The sequence below is a fragment of the Ursus americanus genome, chromosome 20 (genome assembly GCF_024610735.1).
Source record: "Ursus americanus isolate L20-20 chromosome 20, mUrsAme1.1.p, whole genome shotgun sequence".
Classification (NCBI taxonomy): Eukaryota; Metazoa; Chordata; class Mammalia; order Carnivora; family Ursidae; genus Ursus; species Ursus americanus.
In genome coordinates, this window is record NC_142146.1 from 4,169,205 (window position 1) to 4,195,691 (window position 26,487).

At 38.4% G+C, this 26,487-nt stretch overlaps 1 protein-coding gene across 1 annotated transcript in view; it reads right to left on the reverse strand.

The window, feature by feature from the left end:
* FBXL2 (F-box and leucine rich repeat protein 2) overlaps positions 1-25,826 on the reverse strand; it is a 112,927-nt gene extending 87,101 nt beyond the window's left edge. The window contains 4 exon segments of the mRNA XM_045798307.2: positions 279-372; positions 512-573; positions 25,703-25,795; positions 25,797-25,826. Of these exon segments, the coding sequence (XP_045654263.2) occupies positions 279-372; positions 512-573; positions 25,703-25,795; positions 25,797-25,826 (279 nt within the window).
* Positions 25,827-26,487: the final 661 nt, after the last annotated feature.

Below are 26,487 nucleotides of genomic sequence, written 5' to 3' on the forward strand. Positions count from 1 at the left end.
GAGCCTGCTTCTTCCTCTCCCACTCCCCCTGCTTGTGTTCCCTCTCTCGCTGGCTGTCTCTATCTCTATCGAATAAATAAATAAAATCTTTAAAAAAAAAAAAAAGAACATTATAACTGTACTTATTTTAAAACTTATTTATCAGAAAACACCTAAATGTCTGGGACTTCAGGAGCTCACCACCTTAACAATAATCTCTCCTCATGTTATTGACTACATTGAGAATATCTACTGATACCAAAACAATGGCACCTACTGAAGATTATTACAATACTTACCACATTACAAAAAGAATCCAGACCAATGCTATGTACATACTTAGTACATTCTGGATTAGACCAAGTAAAATTTAACAACAAGCTGAACAGCATTCTATAAAACAAAAACAAAAAGTCAGTTAGGCTAATTCTGTCTGTTTTTCTATGCTACGGACTCATAGTGAGAAAGAAGATTGTCTTGGAACTTGATGACTGAATCAAATCTGAGTTCATTAAAGTTCATCTACATTTACCTTAAGAGAAGTTCTTTGGGTAACTTTTTGTTAATAAGGCCTTCATCATTATTTGAGAAAACCTAAAAGAAAAAAAATAAGGACATTGTTAAAGTGTTCCTCAACTAAAAAAAAGAAAGTTACATGATAACAGCCTGTCCTACATATATGATACTAATTTCATGAAGCCACCATACTTCAATATTAATGGATATAAAAAGAGTTTATACCCCATCACCATTTCATAAAAATGCAACACAGCAATTTCTATGCTACATTGTATTAGAAGTTCTAGCCAAGGCTATTAGACCAGAAAAATAAATAAAAGGCACCCTGACTGGAAAGGAAGAAGTAAATGGCTTCTATTCACAGATGACTTGATCCTGTATATAGAAAATTCTAAGAAATCCATAAAAAAACCATTAGAAGTAATCAACAAGTTTAGCGATACAATATATACAATATATAATATACAATATATCCAATATATATTTATATAAAAATAACTTGTAGTTCCACAATGAATCATGGAACACTACATCAAAAACTAATGCTGTACTGTATGGTGACTAACATGACAAAATAAAAAATTAAAATAAATAAATAAATTGTATTTCTGTTCATTAGCAATGAACAACCTGAAAATGAAATTAAAACAATCTCATTTATAGGGTGCTTGGGTTGTTCAGTTAGGTGAACAACCAACTCTTGATTTTGGCTCAGGTCATGAGCTCAGGGTCCTGGGATCAAGCTCCATGTGCAGTGGGAAGTCTGCTTGGAGATTCTCCTTCCATCCCCCTCTACCCCTCCCCACACTTATATTCTCTCTCTCCCTCTCTAAAATAAATAAATCTTTTTAAAAAAATCTCAATTACAACAGCATCAAAAAGAATAAAATATTTAGGAATAAATTTGAAGAAATGCAACACATATATTGAAAACCCACACAAAAAACTCTGTTGAGAGAAATTAAAACAAATTGAAACACATCTCATGTTCACAGATTCGAAGATTTAAGAGTGTTAAGTTAGCAACACTTCTCAAACTGGTCCACAGATTTAATGAAATCTCTATCAAAATCCCAGCTGTCTCTTTTTTTTTTTAATTGAAGAGTTGAGGGGCACCTGGGTGGCTCAGTCAGTTAACCGTCTGCCTTCAGCTCAGGTCATGATCTCTGTATCCTGGGATTGAGCCCCGTACTGGGCTTCCTGCTCAGCGGGGAGCCTGATTCTCCCTCTCCCTCTGCCTGCCACTCCTCCTGCTTGTGCTTTCTCTGTGTCAAATAAATAAAATCTTAAAAAAAAATAAATTGAAGAGTTGATCCTAAAACTCATATGGAAATGCAAGAGTCCCAAAAGAGCCAAAATAATCTTGAAAAAGAAAACAAAGTTGGAGGACTCACACTTCCTGATTTCAAAACTTACTACAAAGCTACAGTAATTAAAACATCATGGTATTGGCATAGGATAGAAATATAGATCAATGGAACAAAATAGTCCAGAAATAAACCCTGATATTTACAAGCAATCGATTTTGGACAAGTGCAAAGAAAGGGGGAAAGAACAGTATTTCAACAAATGGTGTCAAGACAACTGGATGTCTACATGCAAAACAATAAAGTTGTATCCCTACCTCACATTATATTAAAAAATTAATTCAATATGGATCAAAGACCCAAAAAATATTAGTGAAAACTATATCTCTTAAAAGAAAAAATAAGCATAAATCTTGGTGATCTTGGATTATGTAATGGTTTTATAGATATGACACCAAAAGTAGAAGCAACCAAAAAATTAAAAATTGGACCTCAACAAAATTAAAAACCTTTGTGTCATAGGACATCATCAAGAAACTGAAAAGAAAATCCATAAAATAGGAAAAAATATTTTCAAATCACATATCTAATAAGGGAATTATATCCAGAATATCTAAAGAACTCTCACAATGCAACGAACAGAAAAGTAAATGAGTTAAAAAAGGGGCATAAGATCTGAAAAGACATTTCTGCAAAGAAGATATGCAAATGACCAATAACCACATAAAAATAAGCTCAATATAATTAGTCATTAGGAAAGAGTGAATCAAAACTACAAAGAGATACTTCACAGCCACAAGGACAGCTAAAATAAAAATGATAATAATAATGGCAAGACTGTGGAGAAATTGGAACTCCCATACACTGGAAAGTAAACTGGTGCAACCACTTTGGGAAACAGTCTAGTAGTTAAACATAGAGCTACCACATAAACTAGCAATTCCAATCATAGGTAACTACCTAAAAGAAATAAAAACAAGTGTCCAAACAAAAACTTGTACATGAATGTTCGCAGCAGTATCACTCCTAATGGCCAAAAAAGTGGACACAATCTAAACATTCATCAGCTGATGAACTGATAATCAAAATGTGCTATATTCATACAATGGAAGATTATCCAGCAATAAAAAGGAACAGAGGCTGACATATTACAACAGGAATAGGCCTTGAAAACATTATGCTACATAAAAGGAGAGACACATAAAAGGTCTCATATTGTATGATTCCATTTACATTAAACATCTAGAAAAGACAAATCCATGGAGAGAAAATTAAGATTAGTGGTCACCTAAGACCAGAGAGTGACTACTGATGCAGTTTTCTTTAGAGTTATAAAAATGTTTTTGAATTAGTTGTGATGAAGACACAACTTGGAGAATATACTAAAACACACTGGATTGTACAGTTAAATGGCTGAAATTCACAGTATATGTGTAATATCTCTATCTATTTCTAGATTTTATTGTTAAGTAATCTCTACACCCAATGTGGGGCTGAAACTCACAACCCTGGTCGCAGGCTCCACTGACTGAGCCAGTCAGGTGCCCCCGTAATGTCTCATTTTAAAAAATGTATTAAAAATCCCAAATATACCATAATTCATCAAAGCAAGCTGCAGAAATGGAAAGAATGCTGTAAACAGTATCCTACATTCATTTTTTTTAAAGATTTTATTTATTTATTTATTTGAGAGAGAGAGAGAGACAGCCAGCGAGAGAGGGAACACAAGCAGGGGGAATGGGAGAGAAAGAAGCAGGCTCCCAGTGGAGGAGCCTGATGTGGGACTCGATCCCATAACGCCGGGGTCACGCCCTGAGCCAAAGGCAGACGCTTAACGACTGTGCCACCCAGGCACCCCCCTACATTCATTTTTAAAACACTTTCAGTGATTAGTTTTAGGGGTGTGTGAGTTTAGGATTGCTGACAACACTGGCTTCATCTTTGGCCCTCCATCTTGTTCTCCCCTCTGGTGCAGAGATGGCGCCACTTTAGATAACCAGTGGCAGCCTGCTCTGGCACACAGGTGGCACCACTTTAGAAAACTAGTACAGATCCTCTAGTACACAGATAGCGTCACCTTAGATAACTACCCTGCAACCACACCATCATACCCTTTGCACTATAAAAGCTGTGGGTTGAGGTCCAAGCTGGGTGGAGGATGGGTATATGTAGTACCCTCTATCCTCCGTCCACCTGCTGGCCCAATACCCTGTCAGTAAGTGACCCTGAATAAAACTAGGTATAAACGGTATGGAGTAGCTTGCTTGTTTTTTCAGTATTAAAGTGCCTTCTCAATCTGGAGGATACATTCCTGACCCTCCTCCACTTTCTAAGAGTGAGATACTAACATTAAGTGCCTGTTGTATTCCGAGCTCCATTAAGCACTGTGTTCATTAGATAATTCACTTTTTTCTAGTTCCTTGAAATGTAAAGTTAGGTTATTGACTTGAGATTTTTTTTTAAAGATTTTATTTATTTGAGAGAGAGAGAGAATGAGAAAGAGAGCATGAATTGTGGGGAGGGTCGGGGGGGGGGGGAAGCAGACTCCCTGCCAAGCAGGGAGCCCAACATGGGGCCTGATCCCAGGACCCTGAGATCGGGACCCAAGTCAAAGGCAGATGCTAAACCGACTGAGCCACCCAAGCACCCCAGATCTTTCTTCTTTTTAATGTAGGCATTTACAACAATACATTTGTCTCTGATCACTGCTTTCACTGCATCCCCTGAGTTTCAATATGTTGTGTTTTCAATGCCATTTGCCTCAAATTATTTTCTAATATTCTTTTTATTTCTTCTTTCACCCACTGGTTAAGAGTGTGCTGTTTAATTTCCATGTATTTGTGAAATTTCCAATTTTCCTTCTGTTTTTTTTTTTTTTTAATCTCTGGCTTCATTCTATTGGGGTAAAAGAAGATACTTTATGTGAAGTCAATCTTTTGAAATTTATTAAACTACTTTTTGTGGCCTAACATAAGGTCTGCCCTGAAGAACAGTATAGGTTCCACAGGAAAAGAACAGGTTCCATGTTCACTTGAGAATAATACGAATTCTGTTACTGTTCGGTAGAGTGTTCTATATATCTTCAGTAGGTTTATTTCCTTACTGATCTGCTAACTGCTGTGTTACTGAAAGTATGGGATTAAGGTCTCCAGTCGGTGTTGATGGTGGTGGTGAGTGACACCATAACAATCTTCACATACCTCAACAGCTGTCAGAAGGATGGGTTTATTTTCTGTTATTATAAAGACCAGCAAATCAAAGCTACTCACCAGAAGGAAGAACTGTGTAGCAAACAGAATAGCCCATACAAGAATGTTTTACTCTTTCAAGCAGTGATGTTCTATCCACAGTGCTCCTACAGAGATCACAGAACCAGGAATATTGAAGAAAGAAATCCCTTCTTTCAGCAGGAGGTTTGAATAGAAAACCTCTAAGAACCAAATCTAATTTACTGAGTCTACCATCCTGGTTCTGCCATGTACTTCTGTTACCTTGGGTATGTCATTTAATTTTTCTATGCCATGATTTCCTCTTTTGTAAAATGGGGATAATGAATAACCCTGCCATAAGGGTTGCTGTGAGTTAAAGGAGTTCATATATGTAAAATGCCTAGAATAGTCTTGGCAAATAGTGATTGCTCAACAAATAATAGTTATGATGATGGTTGTGAAATCAACTATTATTGTAGAAATGTCTATTTTCATCCTTAATTCTGTCAGTCTGCTGTATGTATTTTTGGGCTCTATTGTTTGATGTATGTATGTTTATAATTGTTGTAACTTCTTGAGAAATTGACCATTTATCAAAATATAATGACCATCTTTGTTTATTGTTTTTAACTCAGAAGTCTATCTTGTATATCAGTACTATCTGTATAGAAAGTCTTTTCCCATCTTTTTACTTTCAGCCTATTTATCTTTAGTCCAACAAGAGTCTCTTGAGGACAGCACATAATTGGATCATGAGTTTGGGGGCTTTTAATCCCTTCTGCCAGTCTGTATTTACTCGGTAAGCTTAATAATTTCACATTTAAAATGATTACTAACAAGGAAAGACTTACTTTTGCCATTTTCCTATTCTTGTATACTGAAGTGTATCATTAGATAAATGTCAATTAGGTCAAGTTGGTTGGTAGCGATATTCAAATCTTTTATATCCTTACTGATTTTTTTTAAATCTACAAATTCTATCAATTAGTAAGAGGTCTTGCTATTTAAAACTATGATTGTAGATTTGTTTCTTTCTCCCTTTGGTTCTCTCGAGTTTTGTTTCATGTATTTTGAAGCTTTGTAGTTAGGTACATATACATTTAAGACTGCTATTTATTTTTAATGAATTAATTCTTACAGCATTATGAAATGTCTCTTTCTTTCTAGAAATTATCCTTGTGCCAAAATCTACTTTGACCGTTATTAATATAGCAACAACCAGCTTTCTTCTGATTTTTGCATCTTTTTCATCTTTTTACTTGTAATCTTTGGCCTTATATATATAGGCGTGTATATATATATTTGTATTTTCAAACAAACACTGTTTCCATTTTTTTATTTTTAAAAACATTTTTGAGCATAGTTGACACACAATGTTACATTAGTTTTAGGTGTACAATAAAGTGTTTCAACTTATCTACACACTATGCTTTGCTCACCACAAATGTAGCTACCATCTGTCACCATGCAATGCTGTTACAATACCAGTGACTATAGGGATACCTGGCTGGCGCAGTCAGTTAAGTGCCTAACTCTTCGTTTTGGCTCAGGTAATGATCTCAGGCTCTTAAGGTCAAGCACTGTGTCGGGCTCCATGCTTAGCACAGAGTCTGCTTGGTTTCTCTCTCTCTGCCCCTCCACATTTCCCTGCCCGCCCCCCACTCCCTCTTCCTCTCTAAAAAATAAATCTTTAAAAAAAAAATACTAGTGACTATAGTCCCTATGCTGTGCTGTTGTGGCCACTTTAATATATAGCATTCCTGGGTATACAAAAAAATCTTCTAGATATCACTATAGATTCAAATGTTTATATTTGCTGTGAAAGATGTGCTACATAGCTCTTTAAAGCAACCAAATAGCATGTTTTAGTGTTCAGCTTATCTACTTCTTTAATATTTATTCATTTTTTTAAATTCCAGTATATTTAACGTACAGTGTTATATTAGTTTCAGGTGTACAATATAGTGATTCAACTTTTTTTTTTTTTGAAGAAAGAGTGAATGAGTGGGCAGGGAGGGAGAGAGGGAGAGAGAGAATCGTAAGCCAGCTCCATGTCCAGCATGGAGCCCAACATAGGGCTCAGTCTCATGACCCTGAGATCATGACCTGAGCCAAAAATCAAGAGTTGGACACTTAACTGATTGACCCACCCAGGATCCCCTGATTCAACAACTGTATATATCATTACTCAGTGCTCATGACAAGTGTACTCTTAGTCCCCTACACCAATTTGACCATCTCCCCACTCACCTTCCATCTGATATGCTTTATTTTAAATGAGTTCCCTCAGTTAAAGTTATTATTTTTTTTCAAAAAGAACATTTTTTATTTGAAGCATACTTCAGAATACATGGTTCTAAAAGATATATATAAAACATTCCACCCCCCAAAAATAGAATAAACATTTTCCTCAAGTACACACAGAAGAACCCCTGGTTAAATAACATAAAAAGAGATATAACAAATATTACAAATTTAGGAAAAGTGAAATCATACCAAGTATATTCTCCAACCACAATGGTACAAAACTATAGAATAAACAATAAACTATAGAATAAAACAAAGCTGGAAAATCTACAGTGTAAATGCTAAATACTTAATATGTAAATATTAAACACCACACTACTGCATAAGCAATGGGCCAAATAAGAAATCAAAATATGTCTCAAAACAAAAGAAAAACAATACTTCAAAATCAGATGTAGCAAAAGCAGATGTTAGAGTGAAATTTATACTATAAATGCTTGTAATAAGAAAAAAAGTTCAATAACTTAACATTACACAAGGACCCAGAAAAAGAAGAAACTTAACTGAATTTTAGTAGACAAAGGAAACAACAAAGAAAAATCAGAAATAAAATAGAGACCAGAAAAAACAATAACATAACATTGAAAGTAATGACCAGTTTTGCAAAAAAATGAAAATTGGCAATGGTTTAATCACATAACCAAAAAAAAAGAGAGAGAGAGAGAGACAGAAGACTCAAAAACCAAAATGAGAAGGGGAAGAGAAAACAATACAACAGATAACCCCAAAATACAGAGTGTGAAAACAGATTATTATAAACAATTATACACTAACAAATCAGATAACTTAAGAAAAAAAAAAAAAAAGATAATTTCTGAAAATGCACAAGTTACCACAGTTGAATCATGAATCTTGAATCCAAGAAATAGGAAATCTTCTTAGAGCAATAACAAGAATGAAAGTTTAATTAGGAATCAAAAATCTCCCAGGACAGGGGCACCTGGGTAGATCAGTCGGTTAAGCATCTGCCTCCGGCTCAGGTCATGATCCCAGGGTCCTGGGATCAAGTGCTGTATCAGACTCCCTGCTCAGCGGGGAGCCTGCTTCTCTCTCTCCCTCTCCCTCTCCCTCTGCCCTTCTTCCTTCTCAAGCTCTCTCTCTCAAATAAATAAAATCTTTAAAAAACAAAAAAACCAAAAAAACTCCCAGAACAGAAAAGCCCAGGACCACATGGCTTCATTGGCAAATTGTACCAAACATTTTAAAAAAATTAATGACAATCTTACAAATCTTACCAAATCTTACAAATAATGGAATAGAGGGAACACATTCAAAATCATTCCATGAGGCCAGTACCACCCTGACACCCAAAACAGGATAAAAATAACACAAAAACAAAAAAGTCTAGTTTGTCCAATATAAGTATTGCTTACTCTGGTTTTCTTTTGAAATCCATGTGCATGATAAATGTTTCTACACCCCTCACTTTCAATCTGTAGGTATCTTTAGGTCTAAAATGAGTCTCTTGTAGGTAGCATACAGATGGATCTTTTTTTTTTAATCCATTCTGACACGTTTTCTGACTGAAGCATTGAATCCATGCACATTCAAAGTAAATATTGATAGATATGTATTTACTGCCATTTTATTACTTGTTTTGTTGTTGTTTCTGGAGATTTTCTCTGATCCTTTCTTGTCTCTGTCACTTTTGGTTTCTCCTTTGCACTCAGAGAGTCCCCTTTAAAATTTCTTGCAGGGCTGGTTTATTGGTCATGAACTCCTAATTTTTTGTTTGGGAAACTCTTTATCTCTCCTTCTATTCTGAAAGATAGCCTTGCTGGATAGAGTATTCTTGGCTGATTTTCCCCATTCAGCACTTTAAATATATCATGCCAGTCCGTTCTGGCTTGCCAAGTTTCTGTTGAGAAATCTCCAGCTAGCCCTATGGATTTTCCCTTGTAAGTTAAGGACTTCTTTTCTCTTGCTGCTTTTAAGGTTTTCTTTTATCACTATATTTTGCAAATTTAATTACAATAGGTCTTGGTCAACACCAAGGCACCAATGCCTGCTTTTGTTGATTTTGATGGGAGTTCTTTTTGCCTTCTGGATCTGGATGTCTTTTTCCTTCCTCAGATTAGGGAAGTTTTCTATTACTTCTGCCCCCTTTTCTCTTTCTTGTTCTGGGACTTTCTTTCTTTCTTTCTTTCTTTTTTTTAAAAGTAATCTCTACACCCAACATGGGGCTCAAACTCACAACCCCAAGTTCAGGAGTTGCATGCTTCACCAAATGGGCCAGTTCTGGGACTCCTATAATATGAATGTTATTACATTTGATGGAGTCACTGAGTTCCCTAAGTCTATTCTTGTGTTGTATAATTCTTTCTCTCTTTTGTTCAGCTTCATTTTTTCCCATTATTTTGTCCTCTAGATCAAGAATTCATTTCTCTGCTTCTTCCAGCCTGCTTTCATTGCAACAAGCCTGTTTCCAATCTCATTTATTGCATTCTTCATCTCGGATTCTTTGTTAACTCTTTTACCTCTGTGGAAAAGGTCTCACTGATGTCTTATATTCTTTCCTCAAACCCAGTGAGTATCTTTATGATTACTGCTTTCAATTCTCCATCAGGCATGTTAATTATATCAGTTTTGCTTATTTCTCTGGCTGTGACCTTCTCTTTTTCTTTCCTTTGGGATAAATTCCTCCATCTCCGCATTTTGTATAAGTCTCTGCCTTCTTCTGTTTGTTAGAAAAGTCCATGTGTCTTCTCCTCCTGAAAGTAATGGCCTTACAAAAAGGTCATATAGTGTTCAAGGCCTGGCACTTCAGGGAGTACCTACTGTTGTGTTTGGCTGCTCTATCCCTCAGGCCAGCTGTCTGCAGAGGCTCTTCTTGTCTGCTATGGGCAGTGTTTGCTCCCTGGTCTGAATGTGGTAAGCTTTAACGAGGTGTGCTCTGGTCTGCTTGTTAAATGAGACCTGATGCTACTTCCACTACAACTGAGGCCATGCAGAAGTCTCTGGTGGAGGGGCGCCTGGGTGGCACAGCGGTTAAGCGTCTGCCTTCGGCTCAGGGCGTGATCCCGGCGTTAAGGGATCGAGCCCCACATCAGGCTCCTCCGCTATGAGCCTGCTTCTTCCTCTCCCACTCCCCCTGCTTGTGTTCCCTCTCTCGCTGGCTGTCTCTATCTCTGTCGAATAAAAAAAAAAAAAAAAAAAAGAAGTCTCTGGTGGAAATGTGGTGTGGGCAGGGGTCTGTGCTGGTCTCCTGGGGAGGGGCCTGACACAGTGGAACTGAGGCAAGTTTGACTGAGAAGGACAGTCCTGCCAGAGTGCTGGGGGTAGGGGTGGGGCTTAGTGTAAGCAAGTTAGTCAGCCAGTGTTGGCATTGCACTGCCTCTTGCTGGTGACTCTGTGTTTATACTCTATGTTTATGAGGGACAGGGAGGGAAATGGTGCCAGCCAGCTCCGCTGTTCCTGGAGAGGCATCTCTGTGAATGTTTATTCCTATTGTATTTTCGAAAACATTTCCCTGTATATAGAATTCCAAGTTAGCATGTTTGCCTTCAAAAAAAAAAAAAAAAAAAAACTTTAAAAAAGTTATGCCTTTGTTCTCTGGTCTGCACCGTTTCTGAAAAGATGTCAGCTATCATTCATATTATTGTTCCCTCTTATATATTAATTCTCTTTTCTACCTCCTTTATAAAAATCTTTGATTTTCAGCAATCTGACTATGACTTGCCTAAGGTTAGACTTCTTTGTATTTATCTTGCTTGGTTTGGTGTCCAGTCTACTGTTAAGCCCATCAAATGAATACTTCTGATATATTTTTCATTTCTAGCATTCCAGACTGGTTCTTTTTATAGTTTTCCATCTTCCTGCTAATATTTTCTATTCACCATGTTCAACATCTGGACCACCACTGACTTTGTTTCTCATCACTTCTCGTATTTTCTTATTTCTTTGCATATCTCATAATTTGTTATTTTATGTCAGATATTGTGTATAAAGAACAGTAATTTACAAAATTCAATGAAATGAAGAGCTGTTTCTTTGAAAAGATAAATAATGCATCTATGTTCATCAGGGATATTGGCTTAAAATTTTCTTGTGGCATCCTTGTCTCATTTTGGTATTAGGGTAATGCTGGCTTTGTAAAATGAATTTAGAAATGTTCTCTTTTCTATTTTTTGGCAGAACTTGAGAAGGACTGATATTAATTATTTAATATTTGATAGAATTCACCTATGAAGCCATCTAGTCCAGGACTTAATGTTTGTTGGGAGGTATTTTAGTCATGTTCATCAGGAAAAAAGAGAAAGGATGCAAATAAAATCAGAAATGAAAGATGTTACAACTGATACCACAGAAATACAAAGAAATATAAGAGACTACTATTAAAAACTATATGCCAACAAGTTGGACAACCTAAAAAAAAGTATAAATTCCTAGAAATATACAACCTACCAAGACTGAATCATGAAAATACAGAAAATCTGAATAGACTGATTACTAGTAAGGACATTAAATCAGTAATCAAATACCTCCCAACAAACACTGATGCCGGGATTGATCTCAGGATCCTGGGATCATGACCTGAGCCAAAGGTAGATGCTTAACTGACTGAGCCACCTAGGCACCCCATAAAATAAATCTTAAAAAAAAAATCAGCAGGATTTAACTCCGGGAGAGCCAGAGGGCTATGGGAAACCAAGTCTCTGCTCTTAAAGGGCCTGCATGCTGATTCACTCATTCCAAGACCCAGCAGAAAAACAGCAGTTTGAAAGGCACCTGGGTTTTACACAAAGGAGATTCACAGACTAATTTTAGGATCTTGCAGATCCATGGAGGGGCAGGGATCTGTAAGAGCTTTCTATGGGAAAGGAAGTGCTGGTGGATGTCATTTCTCATGCCTTCTTTCAGTCTAGCTGGCCTGATACTTGTGGGAACCAATTCTGACACCTTCCATCTACCTTCCTAGTACCACCTGCCACACCCTGGAGTTCCCTTGTGGGCCCACCATAGCAGATGCCCCCCCAAAGCAGTTCCCACCCCACCACACACAGCAGGCATCCCTGGCCATGATCATCAGTCCTCCAGAGTAACTCCCACCTTGGGGAGAGGGAGGAGCTAGCCTTACCCACCAGCACAATCAGAGTAGCTACAGCCAGGCCTCTCAGCCAGCCTACTGGCGGCAAGCCCTGTCCACTATGCACCTGTAGCAGTCACAGCCAGCCATTGCAGATAGCTGGGCAGAAGCCTCAGCCACAGCAGAAGGGCACATGCAGTCCACTCGGAAGACACCTCCTGAAGTGCCTGGTTCTGGTGGCCAGGAGAGACTGTGCTACTGGGTACCACAGGATGCCTTCTACCTAAGGCCACCACTTTCAACACCAGGAGACATAGCTGACCCTTCCTAATACACAGAAACAGACACTGAGTCAGACAAAATGAGACAGAGGAATATGTTCCAAATAAAAGAAGTAGGCAAAACCCCAGAAAAATTGCTAAGCAAATGAAGATTATCAATATACCTGATAAAGAATTCAAAGTAATGGTCATAAAGATACTCACTGGGTTTGAGAGAAGAATTGATGAATTCAGTGAGAACTTCAACAAAGAGGAAATATAAAAAGAACCAGTCAGAACTGAAGAATACAGTAATTGAAATGAAAAATACAAGCAGATTAGAGGATGCAGAAGAATAGATCAGCAATCTAAAAAGCAGGGTACTGGAAAGCAACCAAGCTGAACAGCAAGAAGAAAAAAGAATTTTAAAAAATGAAGATAGTTTAAGGGACCTCTAGGGTTAACACTGAGCATACTAACATTCACATTTTAGAGGTCCCAGAAGGAGAAGACAGAGAAAGGACAGAAAACTTATTTGAAGAAATAATAGCTAAAAACTTTCCCAACCTGGGGAAGAAAAAAGGTACCGAGGCCAAGGAAGCACACAGAGCACCAAACAAAATGAACCCAATGTATTCCACACTAAGACACATAATAATTAAAATGGCAAAAGTTAAAGATAATCTTCAAAGCAGCAAAAAAAAAAAAAAAAAAAAAAAAAAAGTAAAAAGTTAAGTACAAGGGGAATCCCGGGGCACCTGGGTGGCTCAGTCATTAAGCGTCTGCCTTCGGCTCAGGGCATGATCCCAGGGTCCTGCGATCGAGCCCCGCATCAGGCTCCCTGCTCCACCGGGAGCCTGATTCTTCTCTCCCACTCCCCCTGCTTGTGTTCCCTCTCTCACTGGCGGTCTCTCTCTTTGTCAAATAAATAAATATAATCTTTAAAAAAAAAAAAAAAAGGGAAATCCCATAAAGCTATGAGATGATTTTTCGGCAGAAACTTTGCAGGCCAGAAGAGGGGCATGAAATACTCAAAGTGCTGAAAGGAAAAAGGCTACAAACAAGAATATTCTACCCAGAAAGGTTATCATTCAGAATTGGGGAGAGATAAAGAGTTTTCCAAAAAAATAAAAGTTAAAGTAATTCACCACCACTAACCTGGCCTTACAAGAAATGTTAAATGGACTTCTTTAAGTGGAAAAGAAAAGGCGGTAATGAGAGGGAAGGAAAGGAAAATATGTCACTGATAAAAGCAAACTTACAGAAAAAGTAGTAGATTAATCACTTATAAAGCTAAAATGAAGATTAAAAGACAAAAGTAGTAAAATCAATCATATCTACAAAAATCAGTCAAGACATACACAAAATAAAAAGGTATACAATATGACATCATATACATAAAATGTGGAGGATTAATATTGTTAGCATGTGTTCAAACTTAAATGACAGTTAACTTAATATAGACTGCTACATATACAGGATTTATATATGAACCTCATGGTAACCACAAACCAAAGACCTATGATAACACAAAAAATAAAGAAAAAGGAATCCAAGCATACTACTAAAGAAAGTCATCAAACAAGGGAAGAGAACAAGAGAAGAAAGGAACAAGGAACTACAAAAACAACCAGAAAATAACAAACTGGCAATAAGTACATATCTATCAATAATCACTTAAAATGTAAATGGACTAAATGCTCCATTCAAAAGATAGAAGACTGAACGGATTTTTAAAAAAGACACATTTATATGCTGCCCTCACTACAGATCTAAAGACACGTAGAGATTGAAAGTGAAGGGATGGAAAAAAAATATTCTGTGCAAGTGGAAGTGGAAAAAAAGATGGGGTAGCAATACTTAGAGCAGAAAAAACAGACTTTAAAACAGGCTGTAATAAGAGACAAAAAAAGGGCATTATTACATAGTGATAAAAGGATTAAACCAACAAGAGGATATAGCATTTGTAAATAACTATGCACCCAACACAGGGGCACCTAAATATATAAAGCAAACATTAACAGATACAGAGAAATAGACAGTAATACAATAATAATAGGAAGCTTTAACATCTCACTTGCATTAATAGATAGATCATCCAGACAGAAAATCAGTAAGAAAACAATGACTTCGAATGACACATTAGGCAGGACTGATTTAACAAATATTACAGAACATTCCATAAGAAACATTCCATAAGAAACCTTCTTTTCAAGTGCACATGAGATATTTTCCAGGTTGGATCACACATTAAGCCACAAGACAAATCTCAATCAACTTAGGAGGACTGAAATCATATCAAGCATCCTTTCCAGTCACAGTGGTATGAAACCAGAAAAAAAAAAAAAAAAACTGGGAAAAAATGCAAATACTTGGAGGCTAAGCAACATGCTACTTAACAATCAATGGGTTAAAAAAGAAATCGAAGAGGAAATAAAAAATAAAGACAAACAAAAATGGAAATGCAACAGTTCAAAATCTTAGAGATGCAGCAAAAGCAGTTATAAGAGAGAAGTTTATAGTGATATAGGCCTGCCTGAAGAAACAAGAAAAATCTCCAAAAACAATCTAAACTTGTACCTAAAGAAACTAGAAACAGAACATGGCCCAGAGCTAGAAGGAAGGAAATAATAAAGATCAGAACAGAAATAAATGAAAGACACAAAGAAAATAGAAAAAAAAAATCAATGAAACTAAAAGCTGATTCTTTGAAAAGCTAAATTTTGGTAAACCTTTAATCAGACACATCAATGAGAGAGAGAGAGAGGAATCAAATAACATAAAAAATGAAAGAAGAAGGGCCATATGCACCCCAATGTTCATAGCAGCAATGTCCACAATAGCTAAATCGTGGAAGGAGCCGAGATGCCCTGCAACAGATGACTGGATTAAGAAGTTGTGGTCCATATATACAATGGAATATTACTCAGCAATCAGAAAGAATGAGTTCTCAACATTTGCTACAACATGGACGGCACTGGAGGAGATAATGCTTAGTGAAATAAGTCAAGCAGAGAAAGACAACTATCATATGATTTCTCTCATCTATGGAACATAAGAACTAGAATGATCAGTAGGGGAAGAAAGGGATAAAGAAAGGGGGGGTAATCAGAAGGGGGAATGAAACATGAGAGACTATGGACTATGAGAAACAAACTGAGGGCTACAGAGGGGAGGGGGGTGGGGGAATGGGATAGGCCGGTGATGGGTAGTAAGGAGGGCACGTATTGCATGGTGCACTGGGTGTTATACACAACTAATGAATCATCGAGCCTTACATCGAAAACCGGGGATGTACTGTATGGTGACTAACATAATATAATAAAAAATCATTATTAAAATAAAAAAAAAAATGAAAGAAGAGAAGTTACGACCCACACCTCACAAGTACAAAGGATTATGAGAGACTACTACAAAAAATCACATGTCAACAAACTGGACAATCTAGAAAAAAAATGAATAAATTTCTAGAAACATGCAATCTTCCAAGACTAAATCAGGAAGAAATAAAAAATATGAACAGACTGATTACCAGTAATGAAACTGAATCAATAATCAAAAACCCAACAAACTGAAGTCCAAGACCAGATGGCTTCCCAAGTAAGTTCTACCTAACATTTAAAGAAGAGTTAATACCTATCTTTCTCAAACTATTTAAAAAAACAGAAGAGGTAGGAATGCTTCTAATTCATTCTACAAGGCCAGTATTTACACTGATACCAAAACCAAATATACGACAACAAAAAAAAGAAAATTACAGATCAACATCTCTGATGAACACAGATGCAATAATCCTCAACAAAATATTTGCAAACTGAATTAAAAAATACATCACAAGGATCGTACACCACAATCAAGTAGGATTTATTCCAGAGATGCAAGCATGGTTCAACATCGGCAAATCGATGTGAAACACCACATTAACAAAATAAAGCATAAAAATCGTATGATCATCTCAATAGATGCAGGAAAAGCATGTGACAAAATTCAACATCAATTCATGATAAAAACTCTCAACAAAGTTTAGAGGAAACATAAACATAACAAAGATCATATATGACACACCTAGAGCTAACATCTTTTTTTTTTTTTCAAAGATTTTATTTATTTATGTGACAGAGAGACAGCCAGCGAGAGAGGGAACACAGCAGGGGGAGTGGGAGAGGAAGAAGCAGGCTCATAGCGGAGGAGCCCGATGTGGGACTCGATCCGGAACGCCGGGATCACGCCCTGAGCCGAAGGCAGACGCTTTAACGACTGCACTACCCAGGTGCCCCTAGAGCTAACATCTTAATAGTGAAAAGCTGAAAGCTTTTCCTCAAAGATCAGAAACAAAACAAGAATGTCTACTCTCACCACTTTTATTCAAAATAGTACTGGAAGTCCTAGCTACAGCACTCAGACAAGAAAAAGAAATAAAAGACATCCAAACTGGAAAGGAAGAAGTAAAACTGTCACTATTTGCAAATGACATTATACCATATATAGAAAACCCTGAAGACTCCACCAAAACACTGTTAGAATAAATGAATTCAGTAAAGTTTCAATTCAGTAAAGGATACAAAATCAGTACAGTAATCAGTTGGGTTTCTATACATTAATAACAAACTAGCAAAAAGAGAAGTTAAGAAAACAATCCCATTTACAACTACATCAAAAAATAATAAAATACCCAGGAATAAATTTACCAAGGAGTTTAAAGACCTGTATTCTGGGGCGCCTGGGTGGCACAGCGGTTAAGAGTCTGCCTTTCGCTCAGGGCGTGATCCCGGCGTTATGGGATCGAGCCCCACATCAGGCTCCTCCACTATGAGCCTGCTTCTACCTCTCCCACTGCCCCTGCTTGTGTTCCCTCTCTCGCTGGCTGTCCCTATCTCTGTCAAATAAATAAATAAAATCTTTAAAAAAAAAAAAAACCTGTATTCTGAAAACTGTACGACAGTAATGAAAGAAATTGAAAATGACAAAAATAAATGGAAAATTATACCATGCTTCATGGACTGGAAGAATTACTATTCTTAAAATGTCCATAGCACCCAAAGCAATCTACAGATTCAGTGCCATCCTTACCAAAATACCAACAGTTCTTTTCATACTGCTAGAACAAAGAATCCTAACATTAATGTGGAACCACAAAAGCCTCTAAAGAATCAAAGTAATCTTGAGAAAAAAGAACAAAGCTGTAGGTATTACAATCCCAGATTTCAAACTATACTACAAAGACAGAGTAATCAAAACAGTATGGTATTGGCATAAAAACAGTCACACAGATCAATAGGATACACTAGAGAGCCTAGAAATAAACCCATGCATATCCGGTCAATTATTCTATGACAAAGGAGGGGAAAATATACAATGCAGATAGGACAGTCTCTTCATTAAGTGGTGTTGGTAGGGGCGCCTGGGTGGCACAGCGGTTAAGCGTCTGCCTTTGGCTCAGGGCGTGATCCCGGCGTTATGGGATCAAGCCCCACATCAGGCTCCTCCGCTATGAGCCTGCTTCTTCCTCTCCTGCTCCCCCTGCTTGTGTTCCCTCTCTCGCTGGCTGTCTCTATCTCTGTAGAATAAATAAAATCTTTAAAAAAAAAAAAAGTGGTGTTGGTAAAACTGGACAGCCACGTGCAAAAGAATGAAACTGGACCACTATCTTACACCATTCACAAAAACTAACCAGAAATGAATTAAAGACTTGAATGTAAGACCTGAAACCACAACACTCCTACAAGAAAACATAGGCAGTAAGCTCCTTGACCACAGCTTGGAGACTGTTGGGTTTGACACCAAAAACAAAGGCAGCAAATGCAAAAATAAACAGTGGAACTATAACAAACTACAAAAAAAAACAAAAACTGCTGCACACCAAAGGAAACCATCACTAAAATGAACCTACTGTATAGGAGAAAATATTTGCAAATCATATATCTGATAAGTGTTTAATATCTAAAATATACCATGAACTCATATAACTCTATAGCCAAAAAAAAAAAAAACTAATTTAAAAAAAGGGCAGATCTGAACAAACATTTTTCCAAAGAAGACACACAGATGGCCAACAGACACATGAGAAGGTGCTCACCATCATTGATCATCAGGGAGATGCCAATCAAAACCACAGTGGGATCACCTCACACCTGTCAGAACGGCTACTATCAAAAGACAAGGAGTAACAAGTGTTGGCAAGGATGTGGAGAAAAGGGAATCTTGCACACTGTGGGTAGGAATGTAAACGGGTACAGCCACGACAGAAAACAGTGTGGAGGTTCCTCAAAAAGTTCAAAATAGAACCATCCCTGTGATCCAGATTCTCCTTCTGGGTATTTATCTGAAGAAAAGGAAAACATAACTTGAACAGACAGCTGCACCCCCATGTTCACTGCAGCATTATTTACAATAGCCACGATATGGAAAAACCTAAGTGACCACTGATGGATGAATGGATAAAGAAAATGTGGTCTGTATATATATGTATATATATAATACAAATATTATTCAGCCATAAAAAGGAGGAAATTTTGCTATTTGTAACAACATGGATCTAGAGGGTATAAATCCTGTTATTTATGCTAAGTAAAATAAGTCACATAGAGAAAAACAAATATCCTATGATCTCATATATATGTGAAATTTAAGACACACACACACCTGAGTTCATAGATACAGAGAACAGACTGTGGTTCCCAGGGGTGAGGCGTGGGCAAAGTGGGTGAAAAGGGTCAAAAGGTACAAACTTCCAGTTAGAAAATAAATAAGTCATGGGGATGTAAGTACAACACAGTGACTATAGTAATACTGTACTGAATATATTTGAACGTTGCTAAGAGAGTAATCTTAAAAGTTCTCCTCGCAAGAAAAAAATTTTTTTTCAAAGATTTTAATTTATTTGTCAGAGAGGGAGAGAGAACACAGCAGGGGGAGCACCAGACAGAGGGAGAAGGCGGCTCCCGGCTGAGCAGGGAGCCCCATGCGGCACTCGATCCCAGGACCCTGGGATCATGACCTGAGCTGAAGGCAGATGCTCAACCAACTGAGCCACCCAGGTGTCCCAAGAAAAAAAATGTTATAACTTGTATGGCAGTGGATATTAACTATGCCTATTGTGGTAGTCATTTCTCAATATATACAAATACTGAATCATGAGGCTGTACATCTGAAACTAACAATGTTATATGTCAATAATACTTAAATTTTTAAAAAACAGTAATTTACCTCCACAAAGGGCAGCTCCTTCTTTAATTAGGTTGCTTAGGGTAGGGATAGGGAGGTAGAGGGGACTGAATCCTTTTAATCTATGGTTGAGCTGGGTTTGAGATCTTTTTGTAGCATTTTTTAGATTCAGTTCAAAAATGGCTTAAAATCACCTTAAGGGGAGATCAGAACTTAACCTTCAGGAGAAGTCAGGATCTGAGCAGTGGTGAAACTTCACAGATCTCTGAGCTGTACAACTTAGCTACTTGCTTTTTGAACTCAAGAAATTTTTCCCTATTTTGCATTCTTGCTGACAGCTGGGGAGCTGTCTTTGCTCTCCAGTAAGCACCCTTCACTGTCTGTGCCTTAAGATCTGTCTGTCTGTCTCTCTCTCTCTCCTGTGCTCTGACTCCACCTTCTGAAAGGCTGTTGCCTTGTCCTCAGTGAAAACCTGGATAGCTATAGAGGGATATTTGTCAGCTCTCCTGCCATTCCCCCAGCCTGTGGTAGTCCCACTTTATTAAAAGCCCCTAGTGCCTCAGAGAGATTTGCATCAACTCCCAGCCCTGCCTCTATTCTTTAGCAGAGGCCACTCACCTCAGCATCATTCTTCCCTCTCTTTCCCTTACCTCAACCTCCAGCATACCATATCCTTAAACTCAGTTAAGGCCCATGGGAAAGGGGTGGCAGGTGGGTGCAGCCTTACTCTGTGGCTGGGGCTCCTCAAAATTCCAAATTGTCCCTCCAGCCCACAGGCAGTCAAAAGTTTTTCTCTTTACTGGTCTATAGCAGATTCTTCTTCTCCTTTTTTTCTGGGAAGGCTCATTATGTTCTGGATTTTAATTCATTTAGATTTTTTGTGTCCTCAGCTCTCTGGTGGGTTTTTAGGGAACTGCCATTCCCTAGCTTCTTCACCTTTCTCATTATTACAGTGGAAACAACGTCTACCTTTTGCAACTTGCGACATCCTCACAGAAAGAGGGAGTCTTTCTCATCCTTTTTGATGACAGAAAACAGACTTGGAGCAGATAAATAACTTTCACAAGGTTTACAATGAAGAAGAGAGGAGAAAGAAGAAGAAGAAGCAGAACTGTAATTTAAACTTGTATTTCCTGACTCCAAGTCTAGGAGTTTTTTGTCTGCACAAAGGAGTTCCTTGTACTGACAACAGGTAGTAAACAGGCGATTTGTACAAGTCATTTACCCTCTCAGTATTTCCAGTTTGTAAACTGAAGGGACTGGGCTAGAGAAACTCAGAAGACGCCTTCAAATCTAATACTTGAAGATACAACGAAGTTTGTGTTTTTAAAATACACAGCATCACAGTTTCTGAAAGCCTAATTGTGTCTTTAGATTTTACACGTCTAATGAGCATCACAAATTTATCAAGTCTCAAACTAACTCTCGCTTTCTTTATCCATACCTAAACTTACTCCTCCCCTAGTCTTCATCTCGGTAGATGACAACTCCTTCCTGTCACTCAGGCTCAAGTCATGGAAATCATCCTTGACTTTTTCTATTCCACAACGAATCCATCAACTAATCCTATGGATTACTGCAATAATGTCCTATCTAGTGTCCTCTGTTTTTGTCCCTTCTCCCCTCACTCATACCCCAAACATATTTTCCACAGAGCACACAGAGTGGTCCTTTTAAAAGTCATATGTCCTTCTTCTTAAACCCTGACAATCACTTCCCGTTCCCACAAAGGAAAAGACGAAGTCCTTCGAATGGCTTATAAATCCTATGTGATTTGGCCAAACTACTTTGAACCTACCATGCACCCCTGTCTTATGACACTCCAGCCACACTGATTTCCTGGCAGTTCCTCCAACACACCAGGAATGATCTTGCCTCAGGACCTTTGCATTTGAGCCCTCTCCTGAAACGGCCTTTTTCCAGGCATTCCCATGAAATAGCCTCTGCTCAAATGTCATATCAGAGTGGCCTTCCCTTCCACTCTATATAAAAAGCAACCTCCCTCCTCTCATCCACTCTCCCATCCCGCCCTAAAACTTCCTCTCTCTCAGTCAGCTTTATTTTTCTCCAAAGCACTTTCACAACCTTATCTGCATGTTTATTTTATCTTCCTCCCACCACAACATAAGCTCCATGAGGGCAAAGCCTTGCCTGTGTCACTGCTGGATACCCACTGCCTACAAGAGTGACTGGCACATAGCACACAATAAACATATGCTGGATAGAAGACCACAGAACAGAAAATTTAATGTAAAGACAATTATAGGGGCAGCACTGAGAGCTCAAAAAGCTGGGTTTGAACCTCGATTCTGACTCCACAAGAACTTTCCCAACAACTGCCCTGTTCCACTTTCTCACACCCCTCTCATAGCCACCCCAGTGCTGGAGTTGGTAGTAGTAGACCCTACACAGGGTAGAGGTGAGACACAAAATGCAGCAGGGAAGGCAGAGGTAAAAGTGTAGCCCAACCCATGGCTGGCCATATTTGAGCTTTGGTTGTCTGCACTGTTAAGGGGTGGGAGGTGGGAGCCAAGTAAATCCTGCAGGATGTCATTAAACATCATCATAATAGAGAGCTTGTCATAAAATAAAAAAGAGCTTGCTGGCTCAGCTGATAAAACACTGAAACTCTTAATCGTGGCGAAGTACGTTCATGCCAGGCACTGGGAACAATCTTTAGTTTGGAAAGAAGCCATGGTATAATGGTGAAGATGCCAGACTTTAGAGACAGACTGGTTAAGTTCAAATCCAGGATCTGCCACTCACTATGTAGCCTTGGACAAATTACCTCATCAGTCTGGGCCTCCTAAACGGGTATAAGAATGTCAATCTCAGAAGGATGTGGAAGGATTAAATAAGATAAATGTGAAGTGATCAGCCTAAAACTGGACAGTGTGGAGGGCTCTATGAAAAAGTAATTGTTACAGTTCTAAAAATTATGCTCCATCCCCATCCCAGTGGAGACCAAAGCGAGACCAACATTAATAGAAGGAAAATATATTCTTTTTACGATCTATAAACATAGATCTCATTATATAAGCATATTAGCTCTCTTAACTATACCATGTGATGGCAAAGAGACCAAAATTATCTGTAAACCTTGGTATATTTTATTGTAAAGTTTCCCCCGCACCCCGTGCTTCCCAACACCTCTGAGAAGTACTAACCACAGACAAACACAGAAAGAGAAGTGCCAAAACAGGGGGAAAGTCTAAGTGAATGAATTAAAATGGGAAAACAGTAATGATACAATGTTATATTTCCGAGAAAAAAAAAATCTGCCTTACAAGCTAAAGTATTAGGCAACAGCAAAAACATGACAAAAGGTATCCCAACGTATATTTTGATCCATATGAAGCAAATTGCTGTCTTTTTTAAACAATTTTAGAATATACAACTAAAATATATGTAAAAATTACTGCTAGGAAAAATCTCAGAAAATAGAATTTTATTTTTTTAAATATATTCATCCTCCAAGTCTAAATGGTTTTATGTAAAACACTGGTCTTGTGATTCACAAAAAGCATGTGCCAATTCCTGAATGCAAAGTGAAATGACAGGAGAAACTTTCAATGCTATTACAGCCATGAGTATGAACCCCAATCCAACAATCTGTCTTCATTAATTCCTCTTCATTTCATCTTTCTGAAAAAGGGGAGGGAAAAGTGAGAGGAGAGAAGGCTAGGCATCCCTACTCTGTTCTGTAGCATCTAGCTCAGTGCCAGGAATAACAAATACAAGTATTCATAAGTGCCCAAAAATATTAAAATCCAAACAAGAAAACAAATTTGCTAACATATACTTACCATATATATTGGGGAACATATACTGATTCACTATACATTACAGTATAATCCAGTGTTTACATAAGCAGGTTCTGAGACAATCTGCCTGGTTTTGAAATCTCAATTTATCAGATGGGTGACCTGGGCAAGTTACTCTACCTTTCTGTGCCTCAATTTCCTCACCTCTAAAATGGGGAAATGGTATCTTTCTCAAAGGGTTGTTGTGATGGTTAAATAAGACACATAAGGTGCTTGGAAATACATCTTGCTTAGAATGTCATTATAGAAGCAATAGAAACAAATGGCTTAATTGAAGAAATTTTCATTGAGAGATAGTTAAGCAGAGTTCTAAATTCATGTGCAAAGTCATTCATATCAACTGCTAAAGTTGTATGTTTAGATTGAAACATTTAATGAACAGTAATATTACGATCTTGAATACAGTTCTGGGGATTACACAGGCAGCTTCCTCATTCCTCCTCCTATATATACCAACCATTTCCCACTTTCACTGGAGCCCAGGCATCAGCTCATCATAAAATTAAATCCCTTCCATGAATGAAATTCTTAATGCTTAAAAATAGACAAAAAGCAAAAAATGTCTAAGTTTAGCAAATCTACCACTAGTACACAAGTATAGTAGAATGCTCTGAAAGTAAGTAAAACTTTAAAATGCACAATAGTGAATCAAGGTGTTCTGTGGGTCAGGATGGAAGGGGAGAAGAAAAGGAAAATGGGCAAGAGGAGGAATATGAGACTTCAGAGAGCTGTGAAAATTCAATTCCTGAATATTCTTCCTTTCTCTTTGCTATAAGAGCTTTTCTCACATATAACATATAAAAATCATTGCAATATTTACAACACTCAGATTTTTGTAAAATTCATTTTGTGAAACTCTTGTTGGTTCCATTAGTCACTTAAAAGCAATTCAGAATTTAAAAAAAAGTACACAAAATAAAGACCCCATTTCTGTTATTTGTGGGTAATATTTTTCCCCCTACTATCAAAAGGGCACACATCTGGCAGTTGTTTTTTCAAAGCCAATGATAGATACAGACCAGCCACCTTCTCTTCCTACCATGCCTCCCCCTAGTTACCAAAAAAAAGAGTCTGCCAGGGTTCCAAATCGTAGATTTTCTCTCCAAGCCAACTGGCACTTGGGGAGCCCCCTGCCTTCTCAGATTAGCACTTCCACCGTAAAGAGCAAATCTACACTAGTGATGGTTAAAAGACCTGTTTCTTAAAACCAGGCATTTCCTTATTACCCATCCCAAACCCCTCTCAAATATTCTTTATCAAAGGTGTGTCCCCAGCAGAGACCAGCTCCTCTCTTCTTTTACCCGCTTTGGAGGCCTCCGGAGAAATCACACCTTTGGTCAGCAATTCCTTGAATCCAGTATAGCCAATCCAACACCTCAGCTGAGTCTTCAAGTCAGGTTTTAAAAACGAGCTTAATGGGGGCCAGGTGGTATGCCCACTCACTCTCAAGTTTATTGAATAAAAGTAGTGATTTAAAATTTTCACAATGTACTAATTACTAATTAAATCCCTTAAGGGGCTGCGCACAGGAAGAATCTCCAGCTTAATGCCCCCATTTTTTTTTTTTTGAAAAGGAGGAGGGAAAATCCAAAATTACATATTTAAATTTCCCCACACGCTAAAAATCCTGTCAATGATGAATTTTAAAGAAATACCTATTATGTATATTATTTATATATATTTGCGTAGAAACAAAACAGGTAGCACACAGACTGCAATACAGTGTTATTATGAATATATGATACACATATTCCTTTAAAAACAAAAACAAAAACCACACAAAAAAACCACACCCTCTCTAGGTGGCTTCAGTGGCTCGGCGGGACCAAAAAGCGTCACGCTGTCCGGTTGCCCACCGGGTGGGGGGTCCCAGCGGAGGCCGAGACCTTCCACGCAGAGAATGCTGCGTCGCGGGCGCCCCCGGGCAGGCGGGAGCTCCGGGTCCGCACAGTCCTGCCCTGCCCCGCAGCCCCGCAGCCCCGCAGGCCGCAGCCCGGCCTCTCCACCACCCCGGAGCCGCCCGCTGGAACCGAGCAGCGGCGGCGCGGGGGCCTAGCCCGGGCGGGGAAGGGCGGGGCAGCCCAACCGGCACGGGCCCCAGACTCACCATGGCCGAAGAGCCGCGAGCGCGCCCACAGCCCGGAGTCACAAGGCGCCGGCAACGCCCGTTGTCCTGGTGACGCCAGCTGGGCGCCCCGCCCCGTTCCCAAGGTGGGCTCGGAGGCGGTCATTGGTGGCTGGCGAGCACGTGACGTGCAGGGCGGTGCCGTTTGGACCGCCCCCTGCACCCCGACTCCGACCCGTGCCTCCGCTTTTGGGCGGGGCCTCTTCGCCTTTCACACTTTGCATCTGGACCATCATTACCCTGATCACCTTGACATCCCTCACCTGACAGATAACCCAGCCACAGGCTGCCCCGCTGGAAGAGACCTTTGTGGATTTACTTTAAGAAACAGATTACGCAGGTAATACATGATTATTAAAGACATTTTAAACTAATGATAGCAAGAATGAAAAAGAATAAAACCACACTAAATCCCAGCACAGGTAACCACGGCTTATATTCCAGTTTATCTGCTTCCAGTGAAATATATAATATATAATATTCTTAAATATATAATATTCTTAAAAATGGAAGCAAACCATACGCACTTTTATAGCCTACTTCTTTCTATTAAAGATTATCTTTGCATGCCAATACATGGAACAGCGTTGTGTGTGTGTGCTCTAATTTATTAAATCAATCCACGATTTGTTGGATGTGTTTAGTATGGTTGAAGGCAACTTGCTATATCCTCAAATTCAGCGCATTAAATCTATGGAGACATGTTCCAAGAGCCAATGTGACATCTCCCTTTGAATGTCTAACAGGTATTTGAAATTAATATACCC